The sequence below is a fragment of the Quercus suber genome, unplaced genomic scaffold, assembly GCF_002906115.3.
Source record: "Quercus suber isolate HL8 unplaced genomic scaffold, Cork oak 2.0 scaffold_148, whole genome shotgun sequence".
Lineage (NCBI taxonomy): Eukaryota > Viridiplantae > Streptophyta > Magnoliopsida > Fagales > Fagaceae > Quercus > Quercus suber.
The window spans coordinates 152464-171517 of record NW_027069609.1 but is presented as its reverse complement, the minus strand read 5'-3'; the positions used below and the strand labels follow the sequence as shown (position 1 = coordinate 171517).

The following is a 19054-nucleotide window of genomic DNA, read 5'->3' as shown; positions in this document are numbered from 1 at the left end:
AATTTAAGGAATCAGAAGGCATTCAAGTTCAAGCTCGTGTGAAGGTGAACTCAAAAGATGTCTTTTTTTCTTACGTTGCCACGTGGGAGTTCATTGTTGGATTGGGGCCCTTTTGACCCTTAACTTCTGGTGGGTCCACTACTCCACTTGGTAAATCGAGTGGTAAACAAGGATTCAAAATCTTCCTTTGAATTCTTGTATTTATTTATGCTATCTCGGTAATAAGAGAATGTTTTTTTTTTTTGCCTCCAATTTTGTAGTTTGCTCTAATTTAATAAGGTAATCAAGTTTTTAAATTTGCATCCCCAATTATTGAATTAAAAAATGTTGAATAAAGAATAAAAAAAGAAGTAATTATTAGTGTATTGATGCAATAATAAAGAGTAATTATTATAAAATAGATATCATGTGTTTAACTCTATTCTATTTACTTATTAATTAGTCCATTATCTTAGAAAATTTTAAATGAGAATCTTTCAGTTGTATCTTATTTATCTTTTTTTTTTTTTGCTAAATAAAAAAATGTAATTTTTGGTGTGGCTCATCAATTCTGTCACGTGACAAATGAATAATATTACGTGTACAACAGCCTTGTAGTGTACCTTATTTACTTCTTAATACTTACAAAAACTTCCTAAAATTTACTAGATTAAGCATTCAGTTTAGGATAATGTTTTGACTTTTAACATGCTATCATATTTATGTTCTATAAAATATATGCATATAAATATATAATTTTTTTAATTATATAAAAATAAATTGATCAACATTTTTTTTTTCTTTTGATTTACTGAGGAAGATTTACCTGAATATCTAAGAGCTCTCTTTTGTAAATAAATATTTTCAGTACATTAACATGAGGTATCAATTACATCATCTTTAGAAGATTCATTTAGTTAAAGTTAGCTTAAACCTTAAAGCTCCTAATATATTATAATAATAAAAAAAAAAAAAAGCTCCTATATATTTATGGGGGACACGTGCAGAGAGAGAAAGAAAGTGACCTCTCTCTGCATACTATTAGTAGGAATGGCAACGGGTCGGGTTCGGGCCGGGTTTTTCTATACCCGGACCCGACCCGCGGGCAAGACCCGTGGCCCGGACCCGGCCCGTTAAGGGTACCGGGTTTTTTTCCGGGGCCCGGACCCGCCCCAGCCGGGCCCGTGGGCCCACGGGCCCCGTTAAGGGATTGGGCCCAATTCCTGGCCCAACCAAAAAAAAAATTTGAAGCCCAAATTTTATTTGCTTTACCAGCAACACAAATCCTTTTCGGTTCCTTTGCTTTACCAGCAACCAAAGGTAATATTAACAAACTAAAAGCATCACAAAGAAGTCTCAATTATTTTCCGAATACACTTTCATTTTCATAGCAACCAAACTGAAAAAGAATATATAATAAATATCATAGACATTTCAACATACACGAGCTTTAGTGCAGTAAAACTCAGGCAAAACGAAAATAAGTACAAAATGAAATGAAACTATAATATAAAGCCAGTAATCACAAATTGATCCAAGGAATGCATTCTTCAAAGCATCAAATTTCTATGACCCTAACAAGCATCATACAAGAAGAAAAGAATCTCAGCCCAAAAAAGAAAATTCTATCAACATCAACAGAGAAAAAGGAGAAAGATAAAAATCCCCATAACTCAATTCATTGGTGCCATAAAAAAATCAAAGGAAGGTTCACAAACCATTATTTCCAAAAATATTCAATACTTCCTTACAGAAAAAGGTACAAAATAAAGGATATACCATTTACCATAAATCTCTTTTTCTTTTTCTTTTTTTAAGAAAGGAAACTGCATCAACAGCTTCACCAGAAGAATGGGTTTGTGAAATTGCAAAATTAGGAGCATTATTTAAATCATAAAAATACAACTGGTTCCATAAATGGATAAAAGAATCAATCAATATCACCATAATGGTAACAAAAACAAATCTACCGAATAATGATTTCCCACATTTTGAATGTAACATTTCCAAACCTGCAACAGCCCAAAATCAAATATTTCTATAAATACAAATTGAAAAAAAAAAAAAAAAAGGAAAGGAAAGTAAACAAAACAGAAGAAACATTCACAAATATCAGTTGTGAGGATCGGACTGAGGGAGGCTGAAATGAGTGAGGGTCGGACTGAGGCGAGTGAGGATCGGACTGAGGCGACGGAGGCGAGTGAGGATCAGATTGAGGCGACGGAGGCGAGTGAGGATCGAACTGAGGCGAGGGAGGCGACGGAGGATCAGACGGAGGCGAGGGAGGCGACGGAGGATCAGACGGAGGCGAGGGAGGCGAGTGAAGAGGATCTGACTGAGGGAGGGAGCAGGGAGGCGAGAGAGGCTGAAGAAAATAGAAATGAGGGATTACCTGATTAGGGTTAGATTTAGGTTTATATATATATTGAGGGTATTTTTGTAATTTAGGGTACCGGGTTTTTAAACGGGGCGGGTTTCGGGTCGGGTCCGGATTTTTTTCATAAAACCCGGACCCGTTTCGGGTTTTTTTTAAAACCCATACCCGACCCTATTCCTAATCGGACCGGGTAAAACCCGGCCCATTAGGGTCGGGCCAGGCCGGGTACCCGCGGGTCGGGCAAAAATTGCCATCCCTAACTATTAGAATTTAAAGCCATGAAGGAAAAAAAATTAAATTAAAATAGTTTTTTTTTTTTTTTTTTCAGAATCAAATTAAATTAAAAAAGTTAAAAGTTAAAACATATTTTCATCCATCCAAATCTGCTTACTGCATTCTCAAAAAATAATAATAAAATAATTAATTAAAAATTGCCTACTACCATTCAGGTGCAACCCTAGTGGTCCTCTTCAACATCTAGGAACTTTCCTTCCATATACAACATCCAATACCAAACAAACACAAACACACACACACACACCACAATTTAGGAAAAAGAAACAAGAGGTTTACAATATTTCATGGAACCAACCAATATTGTGAACTTCTTTAAAGAATAGTAGAAGTTTACAATATTTCATTTCATGCAACCAAATCTCACCACCCTTCATAACACTATTCTTGTCTTCTTTTCTTTTATAAAATTCACTATAATTCTAGTTTTTTAAGCATGACATTGCCCATGCACAGATAAGGTTCTCTTGTTCGGCAACACTATAAGGGCTTGGCTCAGTGGGTACAACCCTGCAGTACAACTTGGTATACATGCTAAAAGTTTGTCTAGCTCTATTATTGAAGAAATCATTCGTATGCACTATAGTTGATATGTGGAAGTAGCCAAACTGCTTTCATAAATAAATGTATGAACAATTAGAATTGTCAATTTACTTTCTGAAAAAAAAGTCATGAAAAGAACTTGAAAATATCCACTTGGAGGAACATTTTCTGTAAACAGTGGTAATGGATCGAGTTTAGTGGATTTCCTTACCCAAACAGATTTTTTTTAAAGAGGATTTGGGATGGGTTTGGATTTATATATAACTATGATTATACCTCCATTATTAATTTTCTTTACATGTTTCTATAATTAAAAAAAAAAAAAGTCTACTATCAACAACAAAAATAAAAAATGTTTGGTCTCTTTTTCACTTAAAATTTTATTTAATGTAGCTTAAAGTGCTTACTACTGCTTAAGATTTGTTAAATAATATATTGCATATTCAATTTTAAGTTAAGTGGACATGAACGACTCTTTTGATTGATTCCTGGTAAGATAAACAAGTGAGTTTAGACGAACTCAAATCTTTAAATATAAATAAGTTGAGTTTGTAATTAAATTTCTAAATTTATAAGGGTTTGCTATGTACTATATTTAGAGGGTATTTTAGTTTTGAGAAATCGTTTCTTGCCTTAAACGTGATCTATTGACATTCTTAAAGACATTTTTTTAGATTCTCAAAAAAACAAATTTTTTTCCTTATTTAGAAAATCAGGTTTCAAAAGTAATGCTCAAGGCAAAATAAATTAATATTTAATTTTAAAAAAGATATTTGCATGAAGACAACTAAAATCGAGTGATCAAGAAATGTTTGGATTTGGGCAGTGTATAATAATAATAGCCGCTAGTTCATATTTGTGGATGACGTGAATACAATTATTGGGGTTAGTTAACATGTCATATTCTACAAATCTTAATCTTGCCCAAGTAGAAAACAAAATATGTTCATAACAACAATTGCATGGTGCTGCATGTGCTCTTTGTCAAAATGTTACTCTTTAGTCTCTGTAATTTGTAGATCTTAGATCCATAATAATACATCTTCCATGGATCCTTGTTGACTACAAGCCGGCAATATGATAACTAAATAGAACATAAATGGTTGGCACAGAATGCCTAAGGTCAATGCAATCATAATGCATTATGCAATGTGTCATAAGGAGTTAGAATAAACTAGTTAAATATAAAAAATAAATAAACCTACATGCATTACACTTGCTTGAAATTCTGGTACTAAACTACAAATGGTGCCAGATTGGAGCAGATTGGATCAGTTGGGAGCACCCAATTGAAGAGCTTCTCAAATTAAATTTATTTGTTTCTTTTATAGGAACCAGTCAAGGCTGAAGCCAAACTCACCAACTCACTGACACAATAATTTAATTTTCAAGGATGTATTGTTTCAGAATTTTATTGGAACTAGACTACAAATGGTGCCAGTTGCTGAAGATTGGATTAGGTGGAGTACTCAATTGAAGAACTTCTCAACTTAAATTCGATTGTTTCTTTAAAGGAGTCCAAGGTTGAAAGCCAAAATCTCCATTTGACACAATATTCTTCATCTTTGAGGATGCATTGTACAAAATTTTAATATAACGAATGAATCACTCTGAGATCAGCACAAGAGAGACCTAACTTGGAATTGGATCAAGATCCCTTTTGGCTATTAAGACTTAAATAATTAGCCATTTTTTAATCAAGGTCAAAACAAATATTGTTTTTCAAACTTTCATCAAACCATATTGAACCATATTTCTTAATGACCGATGTGTTGTTTTTAGAAAAGCAAGAGACAAGAGTAGTAGGTGATACCTAGATCAACTAGTAAAATCTAGTCACACAAGAAAGATGGAATCCTTTACACTAGGGGAATGAACTTTAAAAGAAATGAAAGAGTTCTCTTATGTAGCCCAAAGGCCTGTCTTGACTTCTAAATCCCACAAAAGGAATCAAGTAGTTGCTACAAAACTTGACATTCATGTAATCACATGAAATTAGCAGACCATATAATTAATTGTCATACAAGTACATCAACCACTTCAACCTGGAAAGCACGGGGCCAACTGATACACACCAAACCAACTCTTTCAAGAGTACATTCTTTACACAGAGCCCTCACATTCAAACACCAATGACACACGCAATCTCATGCATGCACCCGACACAAAATCTGATAATGGGGCGGGTGATGTCTGAAACAAACAGCGGGCATGGGTGGTATTTACTAGTCATTTGACAAAGAGTAGGTCGGCTTTGGTACCTCCATTGGTATAGCAAGGCTACAGCACGACAGTTCCACTGCAAAGAAAAATTTGGAAGGACAAAAAGGATTGAGATAAAACACAGCACAGTTGCTTTATACCTTCAATAAGGGCATAATTCGGTAGCTAAGTCTATTTTTATGTCTAGTCAGAAAGTCAAGAATGAAACAGTCCTTGATTGAACCCCGTGGGATGTGATGAGGACAACATACTGAGATGTGGCCCCAACAAGAAGGAAAATTAAATTGGTACTGAATTGTGTCATACCTCAGTAGCATACAAAGATTAACATGGAGGTCCTCACGAGGAAGCCTTGAGACAGTTATCACAAGGATTAGAACCATATTTGCAGGCTTTCCGGTCAAAAGACTCTCCAAAATGATTGAGTAAGGCTTGTCTCCGACAGTCAGCCTGCAAAACTCAAGCATTTTAAGGATAAAACAAGGTTGTACCAATAAACTTGACTGTCTGTAACTAAAAAAGCTGAACCTTTTTTTAAAGAAGAGAGAGAGAGAATGGAGAAGTCAATGGAATAATGTGCAGTTGCTAACCTTCAGTTCACAATACTGTTGCATTTTCTGAGCTTGAGTCATTGCTGTCTTAAAGCTTTCTTTTTTGCATTTAAGCCCATTCCGCAACATACACACAACCCGACTAAAATCCTTCTTCTGATATAGAGCAATGCATACTGCAGGGTGATCATCTCTTCCCGCCCTACCTGATTCTTGATAATAGCTTTCAATCGATTTGGACATTGTATTGTGGATGACAAATCGCTGAACATTTAAGAGAGAGAGTTTTAGGTTACATATCTTAAATAAACCAGACCCAAAAGCAACCATGCTGCAGGCATATTACAGATATCAAATGCTGAAATACCAGAGTTAAAAGGATAAGAGCATAATCGTACAAGTCAGACCAAAGTAACAGAAAAATTGTTGTAACATTATTTTAGTCATATATATCAACCCAGTCAAGTAGCAACTGCTACACCATCCAGAGTTTTGGTGTGATCCATAATTGACCAACCCAACTGTTGGATCTAATGCTACACTAACATAAATCATGCATGCCACTTTTAAGTCAATTACTCATCTATAGCTATCCCAATCTTTGCAGCTCTTGAAATCAGCCTTAAACTGTAAGTCCCTGGGCCAGAATAGATAGAGACAATCAACTTAAAACTTGACACATATGATGCACAATTAAATCCAACAACTGGTTTGAGAAAGGATTAAATCTAAACATACAGTGAGAGAGTGGTGTCTCAAAGGAAGTTGATCCCTCCTCTTAACAATTTAATAATACTCTTTTATCACACCTTAAAATGTTGTTAACTTGATAATTAAAACATAACCATAATCAATTAATGAATGCATCAACAAACTGTAATGGCCATTGTATAACAGGCATATATCATAATCTTTAAGTAATTTAATAATTTTGGCAAAAAATAACGTAATTTAACAATTTGACAGGTGCAGTCATTTGCAGCTAATAAACTAATCACCAGAGAGAATATTTACCTCATGCAATAGAGAATTCCTAACCGTAGTTGATAGTACAATTGCGCATGAACACAGCATTATTCAAAAATTCTTTAAAAAAGCATTATAGAGAAAGTGCAGAATTTATCTGGACTTACAACATCTGGTTTATCTATTCCCATTCCAAAAGCAATAGTAGCACATACAATATGGACCTCTCCCATGTGCCACTTCTTTTGAACAGCAACTCTCTGGCGAGGTGCCAAACCAGCATGGTAATATTCTGTCTTAATCTTACATTTCTCATTTAAGAACTTTGAAACATCAGCACATTCACTTTTTGAAAGGCAATACACAATTCCAGACTGATTCTTGAAGCGATCCATTAGTAGTTGTCCAAGCTGCTTCAATGGCTCCTTGGTCTTTCCAATAACTTCGTACTTCAAGTTGGGTCTATCAAAGCTCCTTTCGAGAACCAGAGCACGAGGGATTCTTAAAGCTTTCATTATGTCCTGCAGAAGGTTGTAGACATGGGAAACATTATGTTTCTCCAAAGAGAAAAAATAGAGAAGTTCACTGTCATTCTTATTACCTCACGAACTGAATGGGTTGCTGTGGCAGTCAATGCCATCACAGGGACATCTGGGAAATTCTGCTTAAGACATCCTAACCCCCGGTAATCTGGACGAAAATCATGTCCCCATTGACTGGAAAGAATTAGTACAGAAATTAGAACAAAACAAATTACATGATTCTCTTGTTTTTCACTAACATGATAAGAGTTGCATTGCTTGACACTTGTTCAAGAACACTGTGACCCAGTTCTTAGCATGTCACAGGATTTTATTAAGAGACCAGTGATTAAAAACATCTTTGATGCTAGGCTACAGTTTCAGAACAATTTGAATTTTAGCATAAAGGTAAGAGTTGCTTTCGCCCACTCAACTTTGTTGTAGCATTTTCATCCAGTTAATCCAAAATTCAGCAAACTTCCCATTACTTATCAAGATCAGATGTCACTAATTACTAGTCCATCTTTTAGTAGAGCAAAATATCATTCAAAACCAACAAAAATTTTGAAGTACTGCCAGTTGTTTGTTAAATATTGCATTGGTCATGGCTCTGAGGAAGGTCTTCCAACTGTTAGGCTTTTCTTCATGCCCCAACCCAGACAAGAAACATGACAGGATTAAAGAGTAATTAAAAAAAGGCATTACATGACCATTTTATGATTAGTGTGATGATTTGAATATATGGAAGTGTGGAATTGAATTTGATCACGCATAATTCATCTATAGTAATTATTGTCAACATCTAATAAGTCCTGCATTAATTAGCATAAAAATGTGTATACAAAAAAAAAAGAAAAAAAAAGAAAAAAAGCTTTTTATCCTTTGCTTGGTAGAATTGAACTTAAAAACTTCCCCTATCTCAACACCCTTTATATCACCTGAGGTTTGACTCAAGGTCAGACACACACTGAGCTCTTCCCATATTCTACAAGCGTTACAACAATCAAAACCAAGCCACCAAGTGCCCAACTTTTGTACAAGGTATCAATAAACATAATTCTTAACCAAGCACAATGGCCTATGGTTAAAAACTTAAAATTATGTAGTTCATATATCTGTCACTAAACAGTTGTGCAGCCATGGGAAAGGTGTGGAACAGGGTTCCTTAGAAGGTGTGCTGCATGTCCATGCTTTAAGTCATATATTTGAGTATCACTTATAGCTATCAATATGAACCAATACAATAAGAACCAATACATAACACAAACAAGAAAAGTGCATACCTTACACAGTGTGCTTCATCAACAACAAAACCTGCTAGTTGTCCCTGTGATTAATGTTGGAGCATCAACAATGTGCAACAGAAATTTTCAAAATCCTACAATAGTAAACATTGGTTTGTAACATTAGTCAGAAACCTGTAAATTTTCACCTTCCGACGCAGGCATTTGAGAATCTCAAGAAATGATAAGTTCCCAGCAATCCTCTCAGGAGTTACATATAAGAGCTTGCATGATGGTTTATCTTTCCTAAAAACAAGGAAAAAAAACATGATTGAGAAATCAACTGGAAGTCTAATGTAGAGAGCAAAGGACAGCTGAAATAATCAAAAGATAATCTATTGCTGCTTATGGCACATAGAAAAATATTCTTGAACAATTTTTTGAGTGGTTATTGAATCCAGGATTTACCCTCCACCTAGCGCTTACAAGGGGAGGAGGTGCCAGTTGAGCTAGAGCTCATTGGCATGATTATACTTCTTATAATAGACATGAGTACAAAGAAGAAATGAACCTTGCCTTAGTTCTTGGAGGACAGCTGCTGCTTGGGAAGCAGTTTGTTGAGAATTTAAAAAAGTTGCTGGTATTCCATACTTGAGGTTCAGAGTAATTATTTGATCCTGAATGAGGGAAAGTAAGGGAGAAACAACAACCGTAACACCTGGTTGCAGAGTTGCTGGAAGCTGTACAAAACATGCAGTCATGATAATGTAAAAATTAAGTTGATAGCTTTACACATTCAACTACTCAAACAAAGGTCAGATATTCATATTACTGCTCAATGTTCAAGAGAATAGATATCTGATCAAATGTAAAATAGACTACTTGTTAGGGTTTTTAGGGCCACTATAAGTCCAGATCAGAAACAACTCAACTTAGCAAAATTTTAGAAGATTATATTTATTTATCCTTGACAGCAGGAGCCCTGGTTGCTATTCTCTATGAATGTGATACATCATGGACATCAGGTTTTAAAAGTGTATATATATATTTTTGATAACTTAGGGAATCTTTCTAAAGAAGAGTCCTTTGGACTCGCCTCTAGTGAGTAAAACCTATGGGCAATTGACCACCCGCCAAAACCAATTGTCTGGTCAGCCAGGGGCATTTACAGCTAAAATCCCCAACAGAATGAAGGGATTTCTGTACATTTCACATCTTAATGAACCCTTTGGTGGAAGAAATTTGATAGTGAACTGGGTTTCATTAACATAAGTAACAACTACAGACTATCTTGGAAATCATTTCATTGTCTGCCAATTTTATTTGGGCCAACATCACAAATAAAATGAACGGAAAAAAATTAAGCAAAAAGAAAATTATCTAATTCTAAATCTCCTAGAATGATTTCATCTCCAAACTAGATTCATAGTTTAAAGGGCCACTAAAATCTGGAAAATAAATTTGAACAGAAACAGCTTAACCAACTGTCAGAGCTTTAGATTAGACTTAAATAAACTCTAGCAAAAGAAAAAAGGCCAAGGTCCATAGCAGTAGAATTAGTATCCATTGTAGGCCAACAAGAAATAATACACCAAATTTTAGGTTCCCCAACAGCCCCCAAAATTTAAGGACAGGAGGAAGTTTTGGCAGAAGACCTTTAATTTTATGGCATTAGTAAAAGACTAGGCTATTATATATCTGATTAACAATTGCAATGTTAGAGAAGTAAAATGGAAAATGTCATCAAGATTAGCTGTAGAAGCTATATCTCGATAAATTTTAGCCATGTTGTTGATTTACTGTTAATCCATGAGAACATACAGGACAGACATTCCAAAATTTGAGGAAAAGGACATGACCTGGTAACATAGACTTTTACCACCTCCAGTAGGCATAAGAATAAAACAATCTCTCTTTGCTACAGCTGCTTTACAAGCCTGATGCTGCAATGGGCGGAATGTCCTGTTACCAAATATTACAACATTTGCCAATTCAAAATCATCCAAAGCCTGTAATACTTCATAACTGAGAGTCTCATGTTCCACTTTTGATGTTTGGGAGCAATGTTTTTTATGAGAAACTGATGGGATTGAACCTTGAGTGATGCTGCTCCTACAATCCTTCAACAGACAAACTACTTCAGTGTCTGAAAAGAAAGGCATTTTATGCTAAATGCAACATGTAATCATTTACAGTCATATGCTTAGGTAAGTTCATAACTGGCATACATCAGCCTGTTTCCTTCAATAATTTGCAGAAATAGACAATTGCTAAAACTATAACTACTGAAGATAACTACCAGGAGATTAAGAGGCAAGTGCAGCATATGCACAACAATTAGCAGGCTTCACAGCTGCAGTGGAAATAAGATGAGAATAAAACCTTTGGGGCTAAAATACATACCACAGATTTTGAAGAAGTTTTACTTGAACCTTTTTTGAGAACAGGACTGCTCCAATCAGTAAAAGAAGGGGTAGATTTGACATTTTTTTCCTTTCGAATTCCAAAGTCTAAGTCTTCACTGTCACTAGAGGAATCCAACTCCATAAAATTTGGATGTTTTTCAGGTGAATCATCTATAACATTGATGTAGTTTCTTCCATTGCCGTCATTATCCACTTCATGACTATTGAGAACATCTTTGTCAAACAAGTTATTCAAAGCTCCACAAGCTTCTGACTCAATGGCTTGTAAATCGTCCCATTCCTCAGTGTCTTGCATCGATTCAGCTAAGGCCGCAAGGAAATCATCACCACAGTGCTCCACAGTGATAAAATCACGGCCATCTTCACCTAAACAACATTTAGCATTAAATGAAAAGGTAAATGATCATGAAAACATCAATACCTACAGCTAAATAGAGGACCAAACAACCAACTGCACCGATCACAACCAAATAAAATAAAAATTTAGTTTGTACAATACACATACTGTCAAACATGGATATCATCTACAAAACTCAATACTACCCACATCACTCGCACACAGAACTCCTTGCATACATAAATTCAATCCAATTACAACCTCAAATACAATCACATTTCAGTAAAACAGCTCAAAACACCAGCATACAACAACACAAAAAATCCAAATACAAATTTCTTCATTCTAAGTACCATAATTACTTTGCAACACACTGCAATAACAAACACACAAACTTATGCTAAATGCAACATGTAATCATTTACAGTCATATGCTTAGGTAAGTTCATAACTGGCATACATCAGCCTGTTTCCTTCAATAATTTGCAGAAATAGACAATTGCTAAAACTATAACTACTGAAGATAACTACCAGGAGATTAAGAGGCAAGTGCAGCATATGCACAACAATTAGCAGGCTTCACAGCTGCAGTGGAAATAAGATGAGAATAAAACCTTTGGGGCTAAAATACATACCACAGATTTTGAAGAAGTTTTACTTGAACCTTTTTTGAGAACAGGACTGCTCCAATCAGTAAAAGAAGGGGTAGATTTGACATTTTTTTCCTTTCGAATTCCAAAGTCTAAGTCTTCACTGTCACTAGAGGAATCCAACTCCATAAAATTTGGATGTTTTTCAGGTGAATCATCTATAACATTGATGTAGTTTCTTCCATTGCCGTCATTATCCACTTCATGACTATTGAGAACATCTTTGTCAAACAAGTTATTCAAAGCTCCACAAGCTTCTGACTCAATGGCTTGTAAATCATCCCATTCCTCAGTGTCTTGCATCGATTCAGCTAAGGCCGCAAGGAAATCATCACCACAGTGCTCCACAGTGATAAAATCACGGCCATCTTCACCTAAACAACATTTAGCATTAAATGAAAAGGTAAATGATCATGAAAACATCAATACCTACAGCTAAATAGAGGACCAAACAACCAACTGCACCGATCACAACCAAATAAAATAAAAATTTAGTTTGTACAATACACATACTGTCAAACATGGATATCGTCTACAAAACTCAATACTACCCACATCACTCACACACAGAACTCCTTGCATACATAAATTCAATCCAATTACAACCTCAAATACAATCACATTTCAGTAAAACAGCTCAAAACACCAGCATACAACAACACAAAAAATCCAAATACAAATTTCTTCATTCTAAGTACCATAATTACTTTGCAACACACTGCAATAACAAACACACAAACCCATTTCAATTGCCACCCATTCCATCCTATTCCCAAAATAATATCATTTTCTAATAAACACCAATAAACTACCACTTGTCTCAAAAGTTTAACCTATCAAGAAATAGTGAAATTACATCATTTAACCATTACTGTAACACCTCCCCTCGCTTGTGGGCTCAAACTTTGCCATAATAAGCGAGTCCAGCACATAAATTTTAAAATTTTTTAAATGTGACATAGAGTTGAGGCAGGTTTTGAGCTCAAAGACACCTACTTTTATAGCATAATAAATTACTGTTTGCCCAAAAACTTAAAATTTTAATCACTAAACCACTATTCTAACACAAACACCCTGCTACAAATCCCAAAAAAGAATTAACATAACAAAAACAAAACCAAAAATTAAAAATTAAAAATTAAAAAATGAAAAACCCAAAACACAGTTCATAATTTCAAGTCACTAACACTAACACATACACCCATAAAATCACTTACAGTACACCCATTTATGTTTGCAAAAAAGAACATAACCAAAAACAAACAAAAAATAAATAAAAACCCAAAACCCATTTCGTAATTTGAGGCCACTAACACATCCAGACATAAAATCACATAAAGTACATACATTTGTGGATAATGGAATGGGGTTTTAAAGTTTGTGGGTTTTTTTTGGGTGTAGAAATGGGTATTACCATAGAGTTGAACCATACGATCCAAGCACTTCTTTGCCGATTCTTCATCGAACCCAAAATCAAGAGCCAAGCTTATCAACCGAGTTTTCTCCAATTCCAAATCGTGGTCGTCCATTTTGTTCCGAAGAATTTGACTGCGAATGTGAATTGAGATTTTCTCCCGCGCCAAATTGCTTTGAAAATGTAACCTATAGAAAGCAGGGGAGGAAATAGGTAAGTATTTTTTTTTTCTTTAACTATTTAGTTAGTTGGCCCGGTTTGGAAACAATATAAATTTTTAACACCTCGAGTCTTTGAGACTCGAATTCTGCGGTCATACCTCGACACTTTAATGCTCGGTTTTCATGGTTTGACGTGGCCAGATGCCACGTGGCATCCACATAGATCTCGAGTTTCTGAGACTCGAGATCCACGTGTCATCCACGTGGCTGCCATGTAGATCTCGAGTGTCTGAGACTCGAGATCTATGTGGATGCCACGTGGCATCCACGTAGATGCCACATGGATCTCGAGTCTCAGAAACTCGAGATCTAAGTGGACAGCATTATGTCCAGTCCCATCCGGTCATGTCACAGACAGCCAGCCTCAGCATTTTTTCTTTAACTCTGGCTCAGCATTGACGTTTTTGCTGTGTTTTCACGTTTTTACTTGATGCTTTGTCAGGACATTTTAAGCCCGTGACTTGTTTGTGTCTTCTCTCTCAACTCATCCTCTCTTACTCTACATTATTCCTCTCTCAACTCATCCTCTCTTACTCTGCATTATTCCTCTCTCAACTCTCATACTCGTTCTACAGAGCAGAACAATACTTCCCTCTTAACTCTCATACAAACTGATCATTTTTTTATTGGTTTTTTGAGCTAAGAAAGAAAAAAAAAAAAAAAAAAAAAAAAAGACTCATGAGTAGTAGTCATTTTGCAAATAATTGTTATCTGTAAAATAAATTAAAATTTTGGGTTTTGAAGGAAATAAATTAGAAACATGAAGATCTTGTATTCATGTTCTTTTAATTTTTTTGGACATGTATGCATGTTCTTTTAAAGTTTCTCCCTTTCTAAAGTCTGAGATGGTATACGCATCTTATAGAAAGAGCATGTATTTTTTCCTAAAGTCCTACTGAGTACTGACTATTTCTTTCCCGCCTAGCATAGACAAGCCCCAATAAGTGATATCTTTCGTCCTTGGTTGATTGGTCCAATTAGACATATTAGAAAATGGAAAATATATAGGTACTCCAATTATACATATTTAGAAGTAAGTATCAGTCAATTAGATGACTCTTATATATAGCTTTTAAATATTTTTCTTTTAAACATGAAGTCAATATTTTTTATGTATAAAAACATTAAAATTATATTTAAATATTTTTTGAATCATAATATTCTATTAATTTCAATATTTGGTTTAATTGCACATTTATTTATTCTCAAAAAAATTGCACATTTATATTTAACTTGGAAATTATCCCATTTATAATATTTTTATTTTCAATTTTTTATGTCTTCTTTTATATAAATAATATTAGTAATTAGTCTACGGTGAAACCAATTATGTACCAAAAATCCCAATATGATTTAGAAAATAATTCAGAGTTTGCAAATTTACTGGAAGGAAAAAGAAAATATTTTGAACAATGTAAAAATTAATATAACTTAATGTAAATGCTTTTATATATAACAAAATAGCATATATTAAATCATGTTACATACATACTTACTTTATGTATAATTAACATATATATAATTAATAATTATTCTTTGAATTTGAAATTTATTAATATATTTAACTTGGCTTAAAATAATTTTTGCCTCTGCCACTATCTGCAACGTAAACATACTTTATAGTTGGACTTTAAAAAATATATATATAACCATAACTCTTTTCATACCAAGTAAGAAACTTTGACCCTCTTTCATTAATCCATCTTATGAATACTTTGACAAAATAATACGGTTTGCCCCGCATAATTTTTCTTCTCTATTGATGCAGAGCAAAACCTTAGTGTATACAATATTAAAATTGAAGAAAATAGTACTTAAAGAAATAGCACCTAGACTTGCTTGGAATCATATGCATCTAGATCTAGAAATCAATACTTACAAATCAACACTGTCCTTTTTGGTTGGGTGAAAAAAGGGGGGAATGGAAAACAATAGAAGGAAAATTGGAGTTTTCTTTCTTTTGGTTGGGTGGAAATTTGGGATCCAGATAGAAATGGATAAGTTTAGGTATTTTTCACTTGGGCCCACCAAAACTTATCCTCCCAAATTGGGAGGAAAATGTGTTTAGATTTAAAAAGACAACATAACCCTTACTATCCCATTATTTCAAACTACAATAAAGACATAATAGTAATTTTTATCATTTCACTTTTTCATCCCTCTTACCAAAAATACACGTAGGAAAAAAAAATTATTCCTAACATTTTCTATCATTCGACTTTTCCATATTCTCAAACAAACAGAGCCATAGGATTGACTAAAATTAGTACTAGACCATTTGAGAAAATTCAAAATTTAATTAATCACGCAAAATTATAGAACATCTCCATTGGAATACAATAGTGCATTCGAGTTTCTTGCATGTTTTTCATCTGGCCCTCCATGACAAATCTAATTCTGATCTCTTTGCTATGACTGTCTCCCTGATATGGATGAGAAGTAACAAGCCTCGGGTAGGTGAGGAATTATTCCCCACGAAGAAGATCAATTCAATGGCCCTAGAAAACCTTCCAAGAACTTTAGGAACTTCTCTTAGTCCATGCGAAGATCCCTTACACGGCTCACTCTATTTGTTGGCATCCTCCCCCTTCTAGCTAGTATAACCATATAAGGTTCACTTCGATGATGCAGTTTTTGAAGGTGAAAACACTACTGGACTTGATGTTATAATATGAAAAAATAACGGGTTAGTTATGGTTGCTTTATCACAGCAAATTCTGCTACCTACCTTGATAGAGATGGTGGAAGTGTTAGCAAAGCGGTGAGCTATTTGGTTTGCACAAGAACTGGGTTACGAGAAAGTACTGATCATAAGAGATTCGAAGACTATCATTGAAGCTATTAACATAAGGAATATGCATTTTGCTAGTTTTGGCCACATCATTTAGGACATCAAGCTGGTTAACTCTTTGCTACCAGAAGTTCTTTTCTACCATATTAAAAGACAAGAAAATAATGTTGCTCATGGACTTGCTAGAAGAGCTAGATCTTCTGACCCTTTTCTTGCTTGGATGGAATTTGTCCCTCCAAACTTCTATGATGTATACAATAATGGCTTACGTTTTCCCCTTCGGAGATATATATAGACTACTATGTATAACCCCAATTCTAATTGACTTAGGAAGTTCAATTATTAAATAACAAAAATACCCTTAACACTAGAATTACCTAAATTAAAATTATATTTAACTAATAAGACCTAAAATATAATCCAATGGACTAATAGTAAAAAAATACAACATCCTTCTAAAATTAAACAAACTAATTAAAATAAAATGATCTTCGTGTTTCCTTGCATTTTCCATTTTCTTTCTTAACCATTTTTTTTTAGGAAAAAGCATAACATCTTTATTAAAAAAGCTTAGCCATAATCGATTATGACTAAAGCATTAAGTTGGGATAGAACATCTTTTATCCACACTGACAGACTTGTGATATGATTAACATATCTAGCAAGGTTATGAATCATAGAATTACCTAGTCTTTTAACATGAGAGTGTAGGGGCCTTTTTTGTTGTGCGTTGGGCTAAGCTGCCTCCTGCTGTAATGGGTCCGAGTATTCTGAGTAAGGGAGTTGAAACCGGTCCAACTGCAACTTAATTTGGTCCGGCTTGTGCGCAAACGTTGAGTCCAAGTCCAAAGGAAGATGCAGCAAAGTGGGCTTATCCTCTGTTTCCACCGCAGAAGACTTTTCTCCAGTTTCTGCCACTGCCAGTTTCTGCCGCAGGATTGACGTTTCTGCCGCAGAAGGAACTTTTTTCCAGTTTCTATCGTAAGATTGACTTTTCTGCTGTGCAGCAAAACTTTCTACTGTGTAGTAAAACCGTCTGTCGTGCAATAAAACTTTCTACTATGTAGTGAAGCTGTCTACTATGCAATAAAGTTTCCTGCCGTAAAGCCTTTTGCTATGCAATAAAGTTGCCTGCTGTGCATTAAAACTGTCGACTATGCTTTAAAGCTGTCTGCTGTGCTTTAAAGCCTTCTGCCGTGTAAATGACTACTCTTCATTTTTACTACAGAAATACTTTCTGCACAGAAACAAATCTAAAACCCAAAGAAAATTCTCATCAAACAAATGCTAGTTTAAATGGGTTAACATATTCTCAAATATGTACACATGTTCGTAAATAAAGATATATGTATATATATACTTATGGCAGGATAATGATTAGTTTGTGTCAACAGTAAAACACATAATAACAAATAAGGAAGAAAGCTTCGACAGGAAAGGTGTAGCTTGTATAATAATTAAAACGGTAAATATAATAAAAATGTATTACAACAGAATAACTAGTATAGCAAGTAAAGACACCACAGCAGAGCAACTGATGCAACAGACGTGATAAAAACATGCTACAACAGGATGACTAAATACGGCAGATATAAGTTATAATGAAATAAATCAAATATATTTGCAATCAAAATCAAGTATTGAATCTGCCTATAGAATAAGTAAATCAAGAAGGAACCCAAACTCCAACTTAAACAACCTTATCATAGGCTTCTGCCATAAAAGCTGTGCATTTTGGAGAATAGGCCTAAATGGCTACTAGCTATTACTTTTGGGGACTTCAAAGAGTGGGTTTGCTAAGAGAGAGAGAAAAGATGGTTTATTGATGCATGCCCCTATTCCTGCCATGTTTTCTCTCTTCTTTTTCTTTCTCTATGTTCTTTTTTTTACTCTTAGTTTCTAACTACTATCTTGCCATGGGTTTTTTTTCTCACTTGGGTTTTTTTCCTTTTTCTGGGTTCCTCTCTCTGGGTATTTACTACTCTCTTACCATGAATTTCCTTCCTTAGGTGCTTTTCCCATCCGGTCTCCATCGAGTCTCCCCTTCATCCATGGCTAGCTCCTCATTTTACAGTGAATTAATTCAATAGAATTTCTCTCTTTTACCCCTAAGGCTTCACCAACTGTTTTTGGTTTGTTGTGAGCATCCTTTCAAGACTACCCTGGTTGCCTCGACCACTGTTATTGCTCAATACATGTTTGCTGCACGATAAAATTCTCTTTTGTTTGTTCCTGCCGTATACTTCTACCTCTAGGTTCAAAGATAAGAATTTGGCTACCTCACTACCTAGCTCTATGGCATGCATCAGATGGTCCCAACCATTAATTACTTCTTTTGGGTAAGATAACATCCTAGCAGGATATATTCCCAAAAGAAGTTATGGCAGGAAACCAAATATAGACCCCTTTTTCCCCCCACCACCAAACCACGCCCTCTGAATCCCTTTGATCGTGGGTCCACCTTCCTTGTATTGGCTGGGTACAGGTTGGTGGTGCTCCGGCCCTTCTGTTTTTGTATTCTTTCATTCCCACACCATT

General features: G+C 34.9%; 1 protein-coding gene across 4 annotated transcripts; it reads right to left on the bottom strand.

Moving 5' to 3' along the window:
* Positions 1 to 5066: 5066 nt before the first annotated feature.
* LOC112003918 (ATP-dependent DNA helicase Q-like 1) lies at positions 5067 to 13700 on the bottom strand. Of its 4 annotated transcripts, XM_065777103.1 has the most exons (11): positions 13505 to 13700; positions 12076 to 12464; positions 10537 to 10797; positions 9249 to 9417; positions 8887 to 8978; positions 8738 to 8781; positions 7535 to 7649; positions 7101 to 7454; positions 6007 to 6231; positions 5723 to 5866; positions 5067 to 5492 (listed from the first exon to the last, which is right to left on the bottom strand). In XM_065777103.1, exons 1-10 carry the CDS (start codon positions 13617 to 13619, stop codon positions 5756 to 5758), a joined length of 1875 nt encoding a protein of 624 aa, XP_065633175.1. In that variant the 5' UTR covers positions 13620 to 13700; the 3' UTR covers positions 5067 to 5492; positions 5723 to 5755. The 4 variants fall into 4 exon arrangements, with proteins under 4 accessions (XP_065633175.1, XP_065633173.1, XP_065633174.1 ...); XM_065777101.1 differs by lacking the exons at positions 12076 to 12464; positions 13505 to 13700 and adding an exon at positions 11081 to 11464 and having other exon boundaries at positions 5723 to 5874; XM_065777102.1 differs by lacking the exons at positions 12076 to 12464; positions 13505 to 13700 and adding an exon at positions 11081 to 11464.
* Positions 13701 to 19054: the final 5354 nt, after the last annotated feature.